The sequence below is a fragment of the Falco peregrinus genome, chromosome 2 (assembly GCF_023634155.1).
Source record: "Falco peregrinus isolate bFalPer1 chromosome 2, bFalPer1.pri, whole genome shotgun sequence".
NCBI lineage: Eukaryota > Metazoa > Chordata > Aves > Falconiformes > Falconidae > Falco > Falco peregrinus.
This window is the reverse complement of record NC_073722.1, coordinates 84,854,783-84,870,893: the sequence shown is the minus strand read 5'-3', so window position 1 is coordinate 84,870,893 and position 16,111 is coordinate 84,854,783. Positions and strand designations below refer to the sequence as shown.

Below are 16,111 nucleotides of genomic sequence, written 5' to 3'. Positions count from 1 at the left end.
ACCAGAGCACTGGGGTGAAATTTTCAGAAGCATTCAAAACCCACCAGCTCCTGCTGTCCTTAGCAGGAACAATGGGAAGTTAAGGTTTATAAAGACACCCAGGCCTTTCACTTCTCCTGGAAGTCCAGCCACAGATGCACCAGAAGATGTGAGGACGCATCAGAAGTGCGGTGCAGCTGCCCAGGGAAGGACTGCAGGGCTGCAGGTGAGGGAGCGCATGGCAGGGCAACTGCAGGGCATGGAGGAAGCATCGCAAGCACCTTTGGCAGCCCACACCGAGTTCATCACTGCCACAGCAATGTTCTTCATAGACACCTCCTGTCTAAACACACTGTGATCGTTGCAGCTTAGGAACTCTACAAATAAATATGTATAACGCCAGCAGGGTTTGGGGAAGCTTACTTGCTATATTATTACCTATACAGAAAATGCAGAGGAAGTTTAGCTTACACAAACTACATTAAGATACTTGTAACAAGCTATTAGCCAATAGCTAATGTACACCATACAGTTTGGTTGTTTTTCCACTGTATGTTATTTAAAGACTCTGCAAACAAACATTGTCAGGGAAGTCACCGATTTTTAGCAGCCCACGTGCACGGCCACCAGGGTTAAACAAGGACCTACACAGGCCGGGGGGGGATGCCGTGCTTCACTCCCCCAGCAACAGTGACCTTAGTGGTTTGTGGCTTTATGCCACCACCACCGGGTGAAGAGATAAGAGGGCAAGGCCTGACAGCTACCCGCCGAGGAGGAGGTGGCTCCCCCACCCATCCACTGGCAAAGCACCCCCCCAGCACACAAGCCTTCCTCAGAAGCGCTCTGCCCTGCTGTGTGCACCCCCAACACAGCAAAGGAACATTTAGCAAGTGTATTTTCAGATCACAAATGCCTGTAGCAGGGATGACAACTTCCATGTTTGCAACTTCAGCATTTCAAGACCCACTTACCAGAAAGAGATTTGTAGGAATTTTGCCAATAAAACTAAACATTTACTTCAGGAAGGGCTCCAGCAACAAACTCTTGTTTGGAAAGAGCCAGGAGCTCACTGGGCTTACAAGGGACACAACTGTCTGAAGAGACCTCTGGTTTCTCAGTCGGGCAGATGGACTGCTCTCAAGCTCATTCAGCAACAGAAACTATTTCTTTTCCATCTGTGTCCTTCCACACTATTTATGACTTGTTCATTAACAAAACAATGGGGAAAAAAAAAAAAAAAGCACTGCAAGCCAAATTTTGCAGGCTACCAGTTTCTCTGAACAGAAACAAAATACCCAAACCACTCATTTCCACATCAGTAACAAGAATAATATTACAGTTTGTTGCATTTCTGCAGAGGCTTATGTCCAAGTAGTGCTACAGATGACTGACTCTGGACCTCTTACTCACATGTGCCAGCCCTTGCAGCTGAGGCTAATCCTGTCACCAAACAAGCTCGACCAAGAGAACAGCACAGAGGCAACCCTCTAACTTTACCCCTCATCATAAAGTGCAGCAGTACCCTGACCATACTCCACAATAGCAGCAAAAAGCCTCTGCCAAAGACATTAAGCTGATAATTAATCAGTCTGGACCACTGCCTGACTTGTAGTTCTTGCAGCAGAGGCCCCAGTGATGAAGTTACAATTTAATTGAGTATAAAAATAGGCAATAGCCTCTACAAATAACACACATTTGATGACGAAGGACAAAGAAATGAAGAAACTTCATTTAGCAGTACACCATAAATCACCCCAGGACAGTGCAATGTTAAAACTTCTCACTGGGACATTAGGAGGGCTGGCGTCTCAGACATCAAGACCCAGCAGTCCTGTCTCCCTTTAAATTTTCTCTCCACCCATACTGGAAGGTGGCATGATCCTCTTCTTGGAAAGTGTGTGTTTAGGTGTGTCCAAAGGGAAATGTCTGGGTGTACCCACAGTTAGTCATCCTCCTACCACAGCTTAAAAAGCCTGCAAGAGGAAACTTCCTTAAAAGAAATCCTCCTCTGCACTCTACCCCAGCACCTAGCCTGCCACAGAGTTTAGAAAGCTGTTCAGGAAGGGAAAAGAGTTGAAGTTTAATTACACAACACTTCAAAACTCCCCCAGCAGTGCAGTGTTCTCATCAGTCTGTGTGGGAGCAGTGCTGTAATAGACACTGGGGTAGAACCAGCAAAGGATGGCTTCCACCCCACACCAGTCCTCTTTTCTATGAAGGCTGGGGGATGCAGGAGGAACACTTCAAAGATGAATGTAGCCTCACTGGAACACCCATGTGCTGAGCACCGTATGGCTGACAAGGTTCCTACTGCCTATAGGAGAGGAGCTGTATGGATCCAAGTCCTCAGAACTGGTTTTGTTGTCCTCCTGAAGAGCAGTGTACCACTACCTGCTTGCTGGCCTCTCTATGATGGCAAAGGTTCTTGTTTTGTGCCTCTCAGAGGGCATCTGACATGTGCTGCTCAATACTGCCTCTCCAACAGCGCCCGTTGCAGCTGCCAAGCAAAGATAACCGCTGCACACAGATCTCTCTAAATGGGGCTAGGACTCATCAGTTCCTACCAACACAAAAGAAGCACAAAAAGCTGGGAGTCTGACAGTGGAAGATAAATGTGACGTCAATTGAAAGCTAAGCTTTTCTGCTCTGCTTTTTTGGGTTTGTTAAGTTTTTTTACTGCTACCTCCCCCAGTCACCGCAGCAGAACCACAGCACACCACATCCTCCTGTTTTGTCTGTAGGATCTCCTGGAGCCAGTGCCCTTTTTACCTGTGGTCTCTTGCCATTGCTCTTCTGACAGTGGCACTGGTGTGACAAACATGGGCTGTAATGAATACAATTTTGCTCTACAGAAACCAATTCCTAGGCCAGTGGCACCTGGAAAGCCTCTAGCCAAGGCAGGGGCTCCCATGATGGCTGGGCTCGGGAAACAGAACCTGCTGCTCTCAAGAGAGAAAAGAAACTTTCTACGTAGCAAAGTCTCTTAGTATTGTTTCACTCTGGCTAACAGTTTGGCTTGAGCAGGCTAACCTCTAAAGAGGGAAAGGAAAACCATCATGCTATGCAGGGATTACTTCTTGACGCAACTATTTGAACGGAAGCAAGATAAAAGACAATAGTAACATTAATCTGAATTGTAGGAGCACCTACCAGTGCTCACCCTTTGGAAAATAGATCTAAAGCAAATAGCTAAAAAAATATTCACTCGCCTTTTGACCTCAAGCAGGAAGAAAAGCATGTCTCAGAGCCTACTGCACTTCTTAGTTCTCTGGCCCTGGTCCTTCCCTTCACTCCTCCTGAACCTTACCAATAAGGAACTTGGGAACATTTCAAGCAGGTTTCCAATTCAAGAGACAACAAACTCATGAAGGAAGAAAAGATGACAAAAAACCCCAAAAAACAAGCCAAAAAAACCCCAACTCATCCACTGCAGCATAATCTCCTCTCTGCACAGTCAAACAATACCACAAAACACTTCTCGAACAGAGGCACAGCTTCACAATCAGACAAAAGCACATTTCAGGGCAGACTTTTGGGATTCAAGTCATGCAGCCAAGGAAATCCTACAGCAAGAGAGTTAGCATGCTATAAGGAACAGGCAGCCACTTTCCTCTTGTCTATGGGCTACACTGGAAGCAATAAATCTTGGTCAGTCACATATAAGCATTGTCCAGAAGATGATATGCAAGCAACAAATACCATCATCCAATAGTCTACTCAATCTTTGCCCACTCTAGCACATCCATGTCCAGCAATAAAACCTACTGCTACTGACTGGAAAGGGTTATTACTATGGTCAGCAGATCTTTGACTTCCCAAAACAATGAGGGCTTCTAATTTCTTCATGTATATCCCAGGGAATAAGCATAAGCAGCAAGACCCAGAGAGGCCCACAGCCAACTGTATTGGCTCTTGACTGCATTCTGCTTCCTACAGACCTGTCAGCTTGCTCCAGGATGCAGAGCACCAGCAGAGGCACAGCACAAGCAGAAGGGAGCCCCACAGCATAGACGTGGTTTATGGCCAGCCTTGCAGCAGGCAGATTTCTGTAGGACCAGAAGAATAATAATACCAAGGGCCAGTGTTACCCCACTCCAGGCAGTATGGTATTCTCTACTTATAAAACAGATGACTTGTTTCAGGACAGGTTGTACTTCAGGGCAGATTAAAAACAGCAGGAAAGCTATCCTCTGGATCTACCCAGGCTTCAGGAAGGGAGGGAAAGTATTTCCCATTCCCCTGGCAACGGTCCTGAAGTCTGACTGCATGACATCAAAAAAACAAACAAGACAACGCCATGTCTGTGGAGCTACTCTTTTGCCAGGCAGCTAATACCACCTCAGCCAAACAGCAGGACAGCTGGTAAGACAGCCCAATATCCGACCGACCTGGAGAAACTTCACCATCCTTTCCACTGGGCTTGAGCTTTCTGCAGCCTCCTTCAAACCAGCCCCTCCTCTCTCCTCCACCTCCATCTGCAAGCGGGGGCAGCTGCAGTGCCCGTCAGCCCCACGGACTGGGCCACCGGCTCTCGCTTTCACACGAGCTCACTGCAGGCCTCAGTCAAACCACGAGACTCAACTCGCCTGCTGGGTGACTGATGGCTACAGTGCCTGCAGAGAGCTCAAACAAGAAAACATGACCTTCCTTTGGGGGCAGACTGGGCCCCTGCAGAGCAACACTCTACAGCAAGTCAGAGCTGAGTGCTGCACCTGAGCCTAACCACAGAAACCAAAATATGGGATTAATGCCATAATAAGAGTATAGAGACAAAGCAGCGGGTTTCACAGGTCACAGAGCTACAAGGCGAGACCAAAACACGCATCAGAGCAAACTGAAGGCTCCTGCTCCTGGGACACTGATGAGCCATCACCTCTTAGTGCAGCCAGGTTCACCTGCAGCAGCCCGTGCCCCCAGGGAGGCAACACTGCCCCAGCGCAGCAGCCCAGCAATGGTAAGAGACTGCGCAGGGAAAAAGTGGCAGTTTTCCTGAAAAGACTGGACTTCTTGACGTGGAATGGAAAGAAGTAGGTACCTCTTTGTCAACAGGCAGAATAAGACCTAGAAGCTTAACAAAAGCAAGCTCCTTCCTGCAAATGGTAATGCATTATGTTAATGCTATTAAGAGAAGAAACTTCATAATTCTAAAAACAACGAAAAAATATTCCAGATCTGATCTAATTTTCTGTATTTATTCCTCATTTCCTTTCTGTATCACGTCATATTATAAAAATCAACATTTAAGGTTGAATTCCCCATTACCTTAAGCTCAGTCACATGTACTGGAATGAAACCCTTGCATACCATAACGCTGCATTTTATGAGCCTGCCCAAAGAGCAGGAGCAGTGGGGGGAGTGCTATGGCTGACAACACGGCAGGCTACAAGAGCGAACATTTCAGTTTTAATTACACACAGACTGAGACATACCCACTTACTGAGATGCGTGCAAATACAAGCAAAACTACTCAGTCCAGAAGTTCGATTTTAGAACCAGTTAATGTAGTTCTACCAATAAAGCTGGGAATGGCTTGGGGTTGGGGGTTTTTTTGTTTGTTTTTTGTGGTTTTTTTTTTTAATACTGTATCCCAAACACAACCTGCTACCCTGCCAGAGATTTTTTCTTTTTAAGCAACCCTGGAAATTAAAAGGCCCGACCTCCACCGGCTTTTCTGTGCCAGCTGCATGACTGACTGGCCTTTGCAAGTCTTCTTCCTCATCCACTCATCTCATACTTCATTTACCAGATTTAAGAAAGCAAACACACAGCACAAAGGTGTTATAACAAGGAGTTTAAAGAAAAAAGGATGGGTTTTCTTTCCAATAAAACCAGTCTTAATTTAAGAGGGAATAAAATCCAGTTACTGGAAGCTGCAGTAACATGGGCTTGAATCTACAGTGTTTAAAAAATATGAAGAGCACCAAGTATGCTTTAACATATTTAACATGCTGGCTGCAATTGCCAACTAAATGAAAAAAATATCAGTCAAACATAAATGAAGAAACCTCCAGAGAGAAAGTGGCCTGACTGCCCAGCCGTGTGCAGTGACATTAAACAGCACACACACATAGCCTGTGTGCTCCAAGACCCCCGGCAGCCTGCGGGGCTGCAGCTCAGCCCTGACCGACACCACCTCCCCCTGCCCAGCTATCGCCAGGCTTCCCAGTGCCGCAGCAGCTCCCACACTGTGCCACCGGCACATACCAAGCCAGCTGGGAGGCCTTCCCTTCTTGGAAACGTAAGATGCTTTGCTAAATAGGATCCCTAACGTCTTACAAAGCTGCATCTTTCATTTGCCCCATTGGAACCACACTGTCTGGTTGGTCTCTAGTATGCCAGCTCAGCTGACCTAATTCCTCCCGTTATTCTGATGCTAGGAGATGAGCCAGGTGCTCCTGCAGCCAGACAGAATGTTATTGCCCTAAGCAACCAGTGATGCAGAATTTGATTCATTTCTATCAGCCCCCCCTTTAAACAACCTTACTTAATAAACAAATGCATACAGCTGCGAGATCCTCACTTTGCATTTTGAGAGCATCTCTTTATGTTTATGGTGGTATTTAAGGCCTACACATCGTAAAGTGGGAGACATCGCTCAGTTAAAGCGCCTCTTTGCTATACACTAAGCACAAAAGAGGTTCTAAAGCTATCTGTTGGCTTCCCTGGATTCTGCGGTGGACATTTAATAACAAAATTTTCAGAGAGAAACGAGAACATCTGAAGACAATTAAGATGGCTTCTCTTAGGCAAAGTACATTTGGGTCTGTGCCTGAGAAACATTGCCTTGGAAGACCACATCACTCAGTCACTTTCCATCAAGTTTGCCATTTACTATTGCTACATGAACATGAGTAACAGCAAAAAAACCACAAAAAAACCCCAAAACAAAACACACACCCCCCCCCCCCAAACAACCCCAAACCCCACCCAACTAACAGAAAACAACAAGCAAAAAAAGTACATACTTATTCTGAAAACAAAACCAAAAACCTCTCCTCGACTTTGCAGATCAAAGACCACCACCCCTGTGCTTAGCTTCTCGTTTCCCACTGTCTGTCTCCACATGCCACTCGATGAAGGCAATCTGCCTCACGAAGACACGTCTGCTCCAGAGGACCCGAGCTTCAGAGCTTCCCCAAAGCAAACCTGAGCCACCCAGCTTGGATTCCTACCGCCACCACCACCCCTCTGGGTGCTGCTTGCTAGCCTGCCTGTTGTGCAAAGGCTCTTCAGCTGGTATCAACAGGTGGGTAAGTAGGGGGTGCAGGAAAGGGAGAGGAAGAAGGGAGACACATGAAAGTGAACTGTATTCCCAATTCTTTACATATGCTCAAGCTAAATTAACATGAGGTTCTGAAGCACACAGTTTTACTGCAGTTTTACAGGTTACAGCCAAGTGCAGTCCAGCCACAAAATTAAATCTTTTAATTGGGCTTTTGTTTGGACCTATAAGTATTGGAAATAAATTCCAACAATGGTTCTCCATCCGAATTCAGTCCCACTCAGCCACTGATTAGAAGGTACCTCTTCCCCACAATCTTCTAAATCTCCACCTCCTTGCTGTGCTCACTCCAACCAAAAGAATTCAATCATCACAAGGATTTAAACAGTGGAAATTTTTATAATCGAAACACTGATGGAACTTCAAAAGCAGTAATACCAATAGCACCTCAGCCATTAACAGAGCTCTGCTGTCAAACTGTGAACACAACAGCCTACCAGTTTCTGATTACTCCTGGGAAACATTCCTTAATCTGTCATTACAGTCTGAGTAATGCCACCTTCCACAGGAGCTTTAGAGGCTATTAACCTCCACATCGCCAGCTCTTCCATGACATCTTAATCACATGAGAGGAACACAGGTATGTGCTTTACACACAGGATGAGTACAACAGTGATCATAATTTCAGAAATGCAACAAGACAACTCCCTCTAAAAAAAGCCCATGACTCCTCTGAGGTCTATATTTAGTGGTCAACATTTGCTAGGTGTTTCTGTGACCTGCACAGTGGCAGGGTTGCCAGCTAGTGAAGCCAACATTACATAGAAGTTCAAGACTATAAAATTCTTTACTCTCCATAAACATAACCATTTTGGTGCACTAAACTCTCAAGCCTCACCCTACAAAACTACTGTCAGAGGGTGGTTGGGTTTTATGTCCTCCTCCCCTTCTAGCTCTAAATTAAGCCAGATCCAGTCTTCAGTATCAGAGCGATTTCCTTCAACAGATGCAAGGATGCTGATGGAGCAGGACAGCAGACAGCCCATTCTTGCCCACAGAGCAAACAGAGAGAGGATTGCTTGGCAGTTCAGAGGAGCCAGCACTTTACACCCACTCACCAGGCAACTTGCCAGCTTCGCTCGGGGATGGAATTAAAACAGGATTTAACCAGGCAGGCAGCCTGATCTCAGGAGTGTGATCTCCCAGACACAGAGTGCCTCCTTAGTCATTCCAAGTGTCACAGTGGAGCCCTGTCTCCCAAGACAGGGCACCCAAACACCAGTGCCTGAGGAACAGAAGATCCTGCATTAGGTGGCACAAAAGGTGGCGAGGCAAGGAGGTGACGCTGCAGCAACACTGATTCATCTGGCATCACACGCAGCAGCGAGGCGCTGCAGCAGAAGCGAGCAGTGCTGGAGGGCATGCCAAAGGACACTGCCATACACGGAGCTCCAGGGGTTCTGGAGGCACGTAGACAAGATGTGCACTAGCAGCTAAAGGCTCCATGTCGGAAAAGGGTGATGGTGCAGAACACATCACAGCCCAACAGCCACAGTGCTATTGATCACAAGGACTTCCTATACAGCAACAACAGAGCAAGGCTGTTATTTACTTGGCACTCAAGACCAGCCCAGGGTGACTGACCATTAAGCTGAGAAGTGTTTGTTCTGCCACCCATGCCTTAATCCATGTGCACAAGAACTGCACTGCAAGGACTCAGTGTTCTTTTTGTCCAGGAGCTCCAGGTGATACAGTCACGCCAGCAGAAATATTTTTGGTGAGTCTGTGCCATATGAGTGAGTTAAGTATTACTCTCAGCTCATCCCGAGCTGGTGAGTACAATAAGCCAACTTGACACAAAATTATGTAAATCAGGCCCTCAGATAACCTAGGCTGAACCAGAAACTTCACAGTGCAGTGCCCTGCATGATGTTAACAACTATGTTTTACAAACAGCCCATCCCATCCATGCGAAAACTAGGAAAAAAAACCCTACAAAAATCCCCAAAAACACCCGATACCCACAAAAGCGCAGTCATAGCTCGGCTGCTTTAAGAAGCAAGCTCAGATCACAGCACACGACTAGGGAAGATGTGCCAGTAAAATAACGTTCTTATTATTTCATGCAGGAAAACATTTTCTAACACCCAAAGCATGATCTATGTTCAAGCACAGCAGATTTTCTGCCCTAGCACCAGCGCAGCCACATGCGAGATCTTCAATTGACATGTATTCAAGCAGCCTTCCCAGGGCAGCTGGCACAGCACAGGGAAGCAAAGATACCCAGGACCTCCCACTGCCCCAAAGATCACAGTGACATCTAAAACTCTACCTATTACTAGTGCTGACAGAAGCCATCCAGTGAGCAGCGCTCCCAAGACCCGATACGTTCAAGAGTTACCTCCCTACTATTGAATCCCCTTAGCTAACCAAGAGGTCTCCGATCACAGATTCCATCTCCTGAGTCACAAAAGAAACGAAAGCCCGTCCCATCCACCAGACCACACACCGCAACGCTTTCAGCATCAACATGTGTGAAGAGTTGAGCTGATGCTCAGAGTTTTGGAAATCAGTTTTTCAAGAAACCTAATTTCCAGACCAAGTTCTCATCTGGCGGAAACCACCATTTGTATCCTTGTTGTCACTAATTTCCACCTTCAAGAACAAGAGCTCATTTGGCTGTCTTCAGAGGGAAAAGAATTCTGGTACCCAGATGTCTCTCTAGACTGCTGCAGTCTGGAGACCCTGACTCCAGCCCCTCTGCAAGCCAGCTGAGGAGTTGGGGATTGTTCAGTAGCAGTTAACTGGCTCCGAGTGTGGTGGAACATGGTTTTCACTTTATGCTAAACACCCCCGGTGCCTAGGAAAGATCCGCACCACAACTCCATGCAGACACTAAATAGAAAGCACTTTTAGAAATGCAATGCAATACGATTTATCCTCTTTTTGAGCAGGGGTTCTCACATTAGGCTCCTAGACTATTCACAGCACCTTTGATTAATACATGAGCACATAATAATGGGAATATGCATATTTCATTTTGTGAGCCATTCTCATGTAATGATGCTGCTCTTAGGACTCCAGTGAGGGGACCTATAAAAGTCCAGACATTGCACTTTTATGTATTAAACATTTACCAGTATCATTTATTCCTAGGAAGCTTCTTATTTTGTCATTATTTATGAACCAATATCACAAAGATCTATGAAACAAGAAAGAACACAGCAATTTTCCCAGATCTGAAGAATAAAATAAGCATGCCAGGGTGAGAGCTGCTGTCAGTGTTACATACCAGCACTGCAAGTGTCTGTCTGGGGCAAAAATGGCATTACATCAAAAAATATCGATTTGTATGAGACCTGGTTAGCATTAGCTTTTAACCAGGAAAATGCAAATGAAAGCATCATTGGGTGTAATCACTTGCTTACAGCCACTGTGGTTTTGGTAACCATTTCCTTGTGTGCAAGGAACACACGAGTAGAAGTTAAAAGTTACTGCTGACAGGAGGTGCAGAGGAAAGGAATGACACAAAATGCAATAGACAAAGCTACAGGGCAACATTAAGAGTCACAGGAAATATTTTTTCCTTTTTGTACTGCAATGCTGCAATACAAGAATAAACCCCTTCAGCAGAAGTCTACAAGTAAGGGCTCCATTAACTGCAACTATGCCATTTTTGAGGGTAATATATCTGCAGCTATGAACAAAGCCACCCATCTTGTATCAGAGGAACAAGGTGAGTAGTAAGTAGTCTTTTCCACAAAGTAAGGAAAGGTGGGCAGAAACAAGCGTTCCCTGGAACTGCACTTTTACCTTTGCGGATAATATATTCTCACACAACTCCTAAGGAGACACAGAGCCAGGCCAACACTCAAGACACATTACACACAGAACCTGTGTGGGTGGACCGTGTCAGACTGTCTGGTGACCGATCACCTTACACCAGAACAGACTCTGCCCCCTGGTACCCTACGTAAGATCCAGTGCCAGTTAAGTCATCTCATTTTGTCCAAGAAATCAAATTGCCCAGGTCATACAAGGACACTCTGACAAAGCTGGTAACTAAGCACATACCCGGGCATGCCTCCAGCCCAGGACGATTCTCAGGTTCCTATTTTTGGTACCTCACACAGCTTCTTGGTAATAGCTCACCAGGCTACAACTGCTACACACAGAATTTAACTAAAGCTCATTTGCCGTCACTCAAGGAGAAAAACGCATTGCTGCAGCTGTAACAGCAACGAAATCGCTCCTTTCGCATGAAGCGTCTTTGAGCTGCTTCCTACCTGGCAGTTATTTAAAGCAGGGTGAGAATAAGAACACAAAGGTTTTGAAAGATCTGCAATAAGCAAACACAGCAGCATGATGCTTCGTACAAATGCAAACTACAGAGGAAACACAGGAGCAGCCACTCACTCCCTCATCAACTGAAAAGTTATGAAGTAAACTCAGAAGGGACAGAAATGAATAAACACGAGATCGAATGCCCCAGGCGGCCTGTGCCTGGCAGCCCCTGCCCCTCGAGCTGCTCTGCCACGCTGACCTGATGGGCTGCCCTGCCCGGCCGGCCGGGGCGGCTCGCTGGGCTCTCGCCCTGAGGTCATTCCCGGGAAGCAATCCCGCCCCCAGCCGCCCTCCCCGGGCAGCCCGGAATCCCCCACGGCCGCCTCTGGCCAAAGCCGCGCCAGGCATCGCATTCTCTCCAAGGCCCCCTGCGGCACCCCGCCGTACCCCCTGCTGCAGCGGAGGGGGCCTGGGGGGACACGGGCAGGGGGCCGTGGGGACAGGGGCAGACTACAGCACCCAGGAGGCATTGCACAAGGCCGCGCCGGCGGCTGGCACTCGTGTCTGGGGTGACGCGAAGGCCACCGGAGCCAATCCACGGGAGAAGGAGGAATGTCAACAAACACGGCGGCCTGCGGACACGTGATGGCAGGGACCGGGCAGGCGGCTCCAGATAAGCCACCCCAGGGCCACCCGCGGGGCCATCGCAAACATCAAACATCGCACCTCGGGGCGGCACAGGCTGTACCGTGCCGCTCAGCCCCTCCAGCCCGCCACCGAGGAGTTCCATTTTAGGCTTTCAGGTCCTGCACCGTTGGTTGTTTTTTTTAAAAAAGCATCAGCAATGTCAAAGAAAACTCGCCCCATGACCCGACAGGATTTTGTTAACCAAAAATCAAAGGGGGGAAAAAAAATTAAAAATTGGATAGCTTGGGTTTCAGAGTGGATCAGTTTTGGCCCCTTAGATTAGATCTTCAGAGCTGACTTTGAAGGAAAAAGCAACTGCGGGAAACCACAGTAATCTAAAAACGTCTGCTGCAATTTTTAACACTTAGTGATTGCCACAAGGACAACAGAAAAATGCAAATTAAAATCCTCTGGAACTGAAGACAATCATATGTTACAAAGTCATGCTCACGCTATTTTTACATTGCCTAGGAAAAAGAAATTTTCTTAGGAAGTATACCCAGACCAAAGAAAAAAAAAATAAAAGGTAAGCATGCCAAGAATAACTACTGTAATTTTATTTCTAAGTTTTTGAGAACTTATAAGCTTCCAACACGGACACATTCACCACATGCTGCATTTCACTACGTAACAGGAGCTCCCAACTGCATCAGAGTTCTGTGGTCCAGACAAAAATATGGGATCTGCTTGACTGTGTTTGTTTATCTTTCCCTAATTTACCAAACGACTTCGCCCCCCCAAATACACATTCGATTTCAGAACATCTGTTAAGAACTGAAATTCCACAAACTCCATCCAACCTCTCCCAAATCCAGAATGCTTTGCCATAATTGAATGTATTTACCTGGAAGTCATACAAGGCAACGATGTTTTCATGTTTCAATTCCTAGAAAAAGTAAAACAAAGGCCATAAGCTAGGAGCAACAAAGGACCTACAGAACAAAGACTGTAGAAAACAAGTCAGTCTGCCTTTACCTTTAGTATTTTTATTTCCTTGCCCAGCAGAGTTTGAGATTTTGCGAGGTTTTTCTTGTTAATGCATTTCACAGCTACTTCCAGCTCAGGTTTCTGAAAGAGTGCATATGTAATTCAAAAATAAATGTAAATTTCACCATTAATTTACATTAGGGTAAGTAGCCTCTTAACAGATTACAAACACTACTATCTCGCAGCACCGGTAAAGGCTGCTCACGTTATACCCTAATGCCTACCCCTCACTTGCCGGGACTTGCCCTTTCCCGAACTATGCCAGTCAGCCCAAGGAGAAAAGCCTAAGGTTCGGGGTTTTTGTCCCTACTTTATATGATGATTATCCTCTTATTTAACCACTAGAAATAAACGCACTGTGGGTGCCCATGGCTTATCCCAAGCCCTAATGATGGGAAATCCACTGCCGGGTCGGTTTCCTTTTATTTATCAGTAACCGATTTCCCCTCCTCCTGCAAGAATTAAGTAAAGAAGGACAAAAACTTCACGGACACACAAAAATACCAACAATCGCCAAAGCAAGAGCCGGGGAGGTGGGGGGTGGGCTGCACCCCCACGGACAGGGGCCAGCCCGCAGCAAGGTGAACCCGCCCGTCTGCTCCCCCCCGGGGGGGCGCCAAAAATAACAATCATCAATAATAATAAAAAAAATAATAAAAAAAATAATAAATATGCCGGCCACCCCCAGGGCTGCCCAGAGCCCCAGGGCTAATGCCCTGGCTAAGAACAGTCAGCGGGGACAGGGTGACCGGGACGGGGTGCCCAGCTCGGCCCGAAGCAATACGTTAACAAAAAAAAAAAAAAAAAAATCCTTCACCTCTTTGTGCCGGCCTTTGAAGACGACGGCGAAGGCTCCGTGCCCGATCAGGTCCTTCCTGCTGAACTCAAACTTTCCCACAGTCTCCATGACGCTGCGCCGGGGGGTCCCCACGGCCGGCGGGGAGCCTGCGGCCGGGACGGCTTCAGAGCTGCAAAGGCACGGGGAGGAGGAGGATGGCGGTGATGAAGAAGCAGCCTTTAAAGAAAATTAAACCTCTCCCAATCCAAACGCCACCGGGCGCCCCCCACCCCACCGCGGCGCGGCCGGGAGCCGGGGACCCGCTGGCGGGGGCGGCCCCGCAGCCCAGCGCCGGGCTCCGCTCGCCCACCTCGCCCTCCTCCATGGGCCGCCTCCTCCCGCAGGGCGGCCGGCAGCTGCTCATGGTCAGGGGCCGGGCAGAAGTTGACTCCTCAGCAGCGGGCCTCCCCCATCTCTTCCTCGGGCCGGGCCGGCGCGGCTGCTCCGGCGGCCGCTTCAGGCGGGGCTCCCCATGACGAGCCCCGGCCCTCCCCGCCTCGCAGGCGCGGCTTGGCGGAGAGTCCACCTTAAGCGCGAGCCACCTTACGGAGCGCTCCACCTTAAGCGCGCGTCCACCTTAAAGGCCGCCCGCGCCCCCCGACCGCTCGCACACAGCGGGGCCGGGGCTGCCCCTCGGGTCCCGCCGCACGCCCGGGCTTCGCTCCGCCGGCCGGACCCGGCACCCGCTGGGGCCCAGAGAAAGCTGCGCGGCGCGGCCGGGAGCGGAACGGAGTGCCGTACGGTGCCGGCCCGGAGCGCAACGCCGGCCCGGCGCAGGCGCGGTGCGCGGCAGCGGGGGAGGCGGGCGCGGCGGCGGCCACCTGAGGCGCAGGGGCCGCCCCGACCGATTTAAAGGCGCCGCCCGGCGCCGGCCCTGAGTCAGCGGCGCGTGGCGGGGAGGCAGGGGTCCGGCCGCCCCCGCCCGAGCCTGCCAGGAGCGTTCCCACAGATAAGGAAACGCGCCCGTTCAGGCGGACTGTAAAAAATTCGCCACAGGAGCCGTGGCGGGGCCCGGGCGGGACCTGAGGGGCCGCGGGTGACCCGCTCCCGCGCCGCAGCACCCCCGTCCCCCTCAGAGCGGCCCGCCTCCTCCGCCGCCCTCAGAGGGGAGCGGCCCAGGCCTGGAGCGAGACCGCCTCCGCCGAGCCCCCTCCGGGGAGCCGCCCCAGCACCTGCCCCGGCGCCCCACGCAGGGCCGTGCTGCGACGGGGGGCACTTCCCGGGCCGGGCCTCGCGCTCCCCGGTGACCCCCGGGCGCGAGGCCGCCCCTCGGTGGGCAGCGCCGTCCGCTCCCGGCAGCCGCGCCGGCGTCGAGGCCCGCCCGCGCCCCTGAGGCGGCGGGACACCGCGCCCGGTGCAGCCCGGCCCCGGCCCGGGTTACCGTGTCACGGCCGGCGGGGCCCGCCTGCACCGGCGGCGCGGGGCGTCCCCAGTTACCGCTGTTCCCAGCAAACAGTAGGAACAAGCAGCACCGCTGGGGCCAGGCCCAGCCGCCCGCAGAAGGGCAGCGTGTGGCCTGTGGCCTGCTGCCCTCGGTCGCCAGACACCCCGTGCATCGCACCCCGGTGCGAGCGTGGCAGCCCGTGGCGCCTGCCCGGCAGTGACTGCACCTCGGATTCCCGCAGCAATGGAGTGCTTGCTGCCAGCTGTAGACGCGACAAGGGTCAACAGGAAGCAGCCTTTAAACCAAAACAAGACTAGAGTACCTCTGTGATTTCAGCAGAAATGAATTGTAAAATTACTTTTTTTAAAAAATACAATATACTTAACTAGTTTTCTTTCTCACTTAGAGGCCTGTGCCATCCACACAGTCTACAATTTCAGGTTTTTGTCAATGATCAGAAGGGGTTAATTTAAAAATTAACACAGAAACCAGTAAAAATGGCAAACATCATCAGGCTTGCAAAAAAATCAAGCTACTTGGCAATTGACAGACACGGGACTTTGTTTTACCAGTTGTTAAAAGCCACTGTCTCTAATGCAGAAGGTAACAGTTGCAGAAGTTTAAGGCAGGAAGTGAAGGAAATGTTTTGAAACTTCTTAGATGATTTCTAGACAGGCAAAATCTTGTATCCCCCTTCACTGGAGAACAGCCAGGGCACCATGGTTAGCAA

General features: G+C 49.4%; 1 protein-coding gene across 6 annotated transcripts in view; it reads right to left on the bottom strand.

Annotated features, from left to right (window-relative positions):
* The window catches only part of ULK1 (unc-51 like autophagy activating kinase 1), an 81,970-nt gene extending 67,191 nt beyond the window's left edge, over positions 1-14,779 (bottom strand). For 4 of the 6 annotated variants that reach the window (XM_055795008.1, XM_055795011.1, XM_055795010.1 and 1 more), the window contains exons 1-4: positions 14,308-14,779; positions 13,977-14,174; positions 13,148-13,240; positions 13,017-13,058 (exon numbers count right to left, since the gene is read on the bottom strand). In XM_055795008.1, coding sequence (XP_055650983.1) covers positions 13,017-13,058; positions 13,148-13,240; positions 13,977-14,174; positions 14,308-14,361 — 387 coding nt within the window. In that variant the 5' untranslated portion in view covers positions 14,362-14,779. Of the gene's footprint in view, positions 1-13,016; positions 13,059-13,147; positions 13,241-13,976; positions 14,175-14,307 lie in introns of those variants that run through there. The other 2 variants (XM_055795013.1, XM_055795015.1) reach the window with 2 other exon arrangements.
* Positions 14,780-16,111: the final 1,332 nt, after the last annotated feature.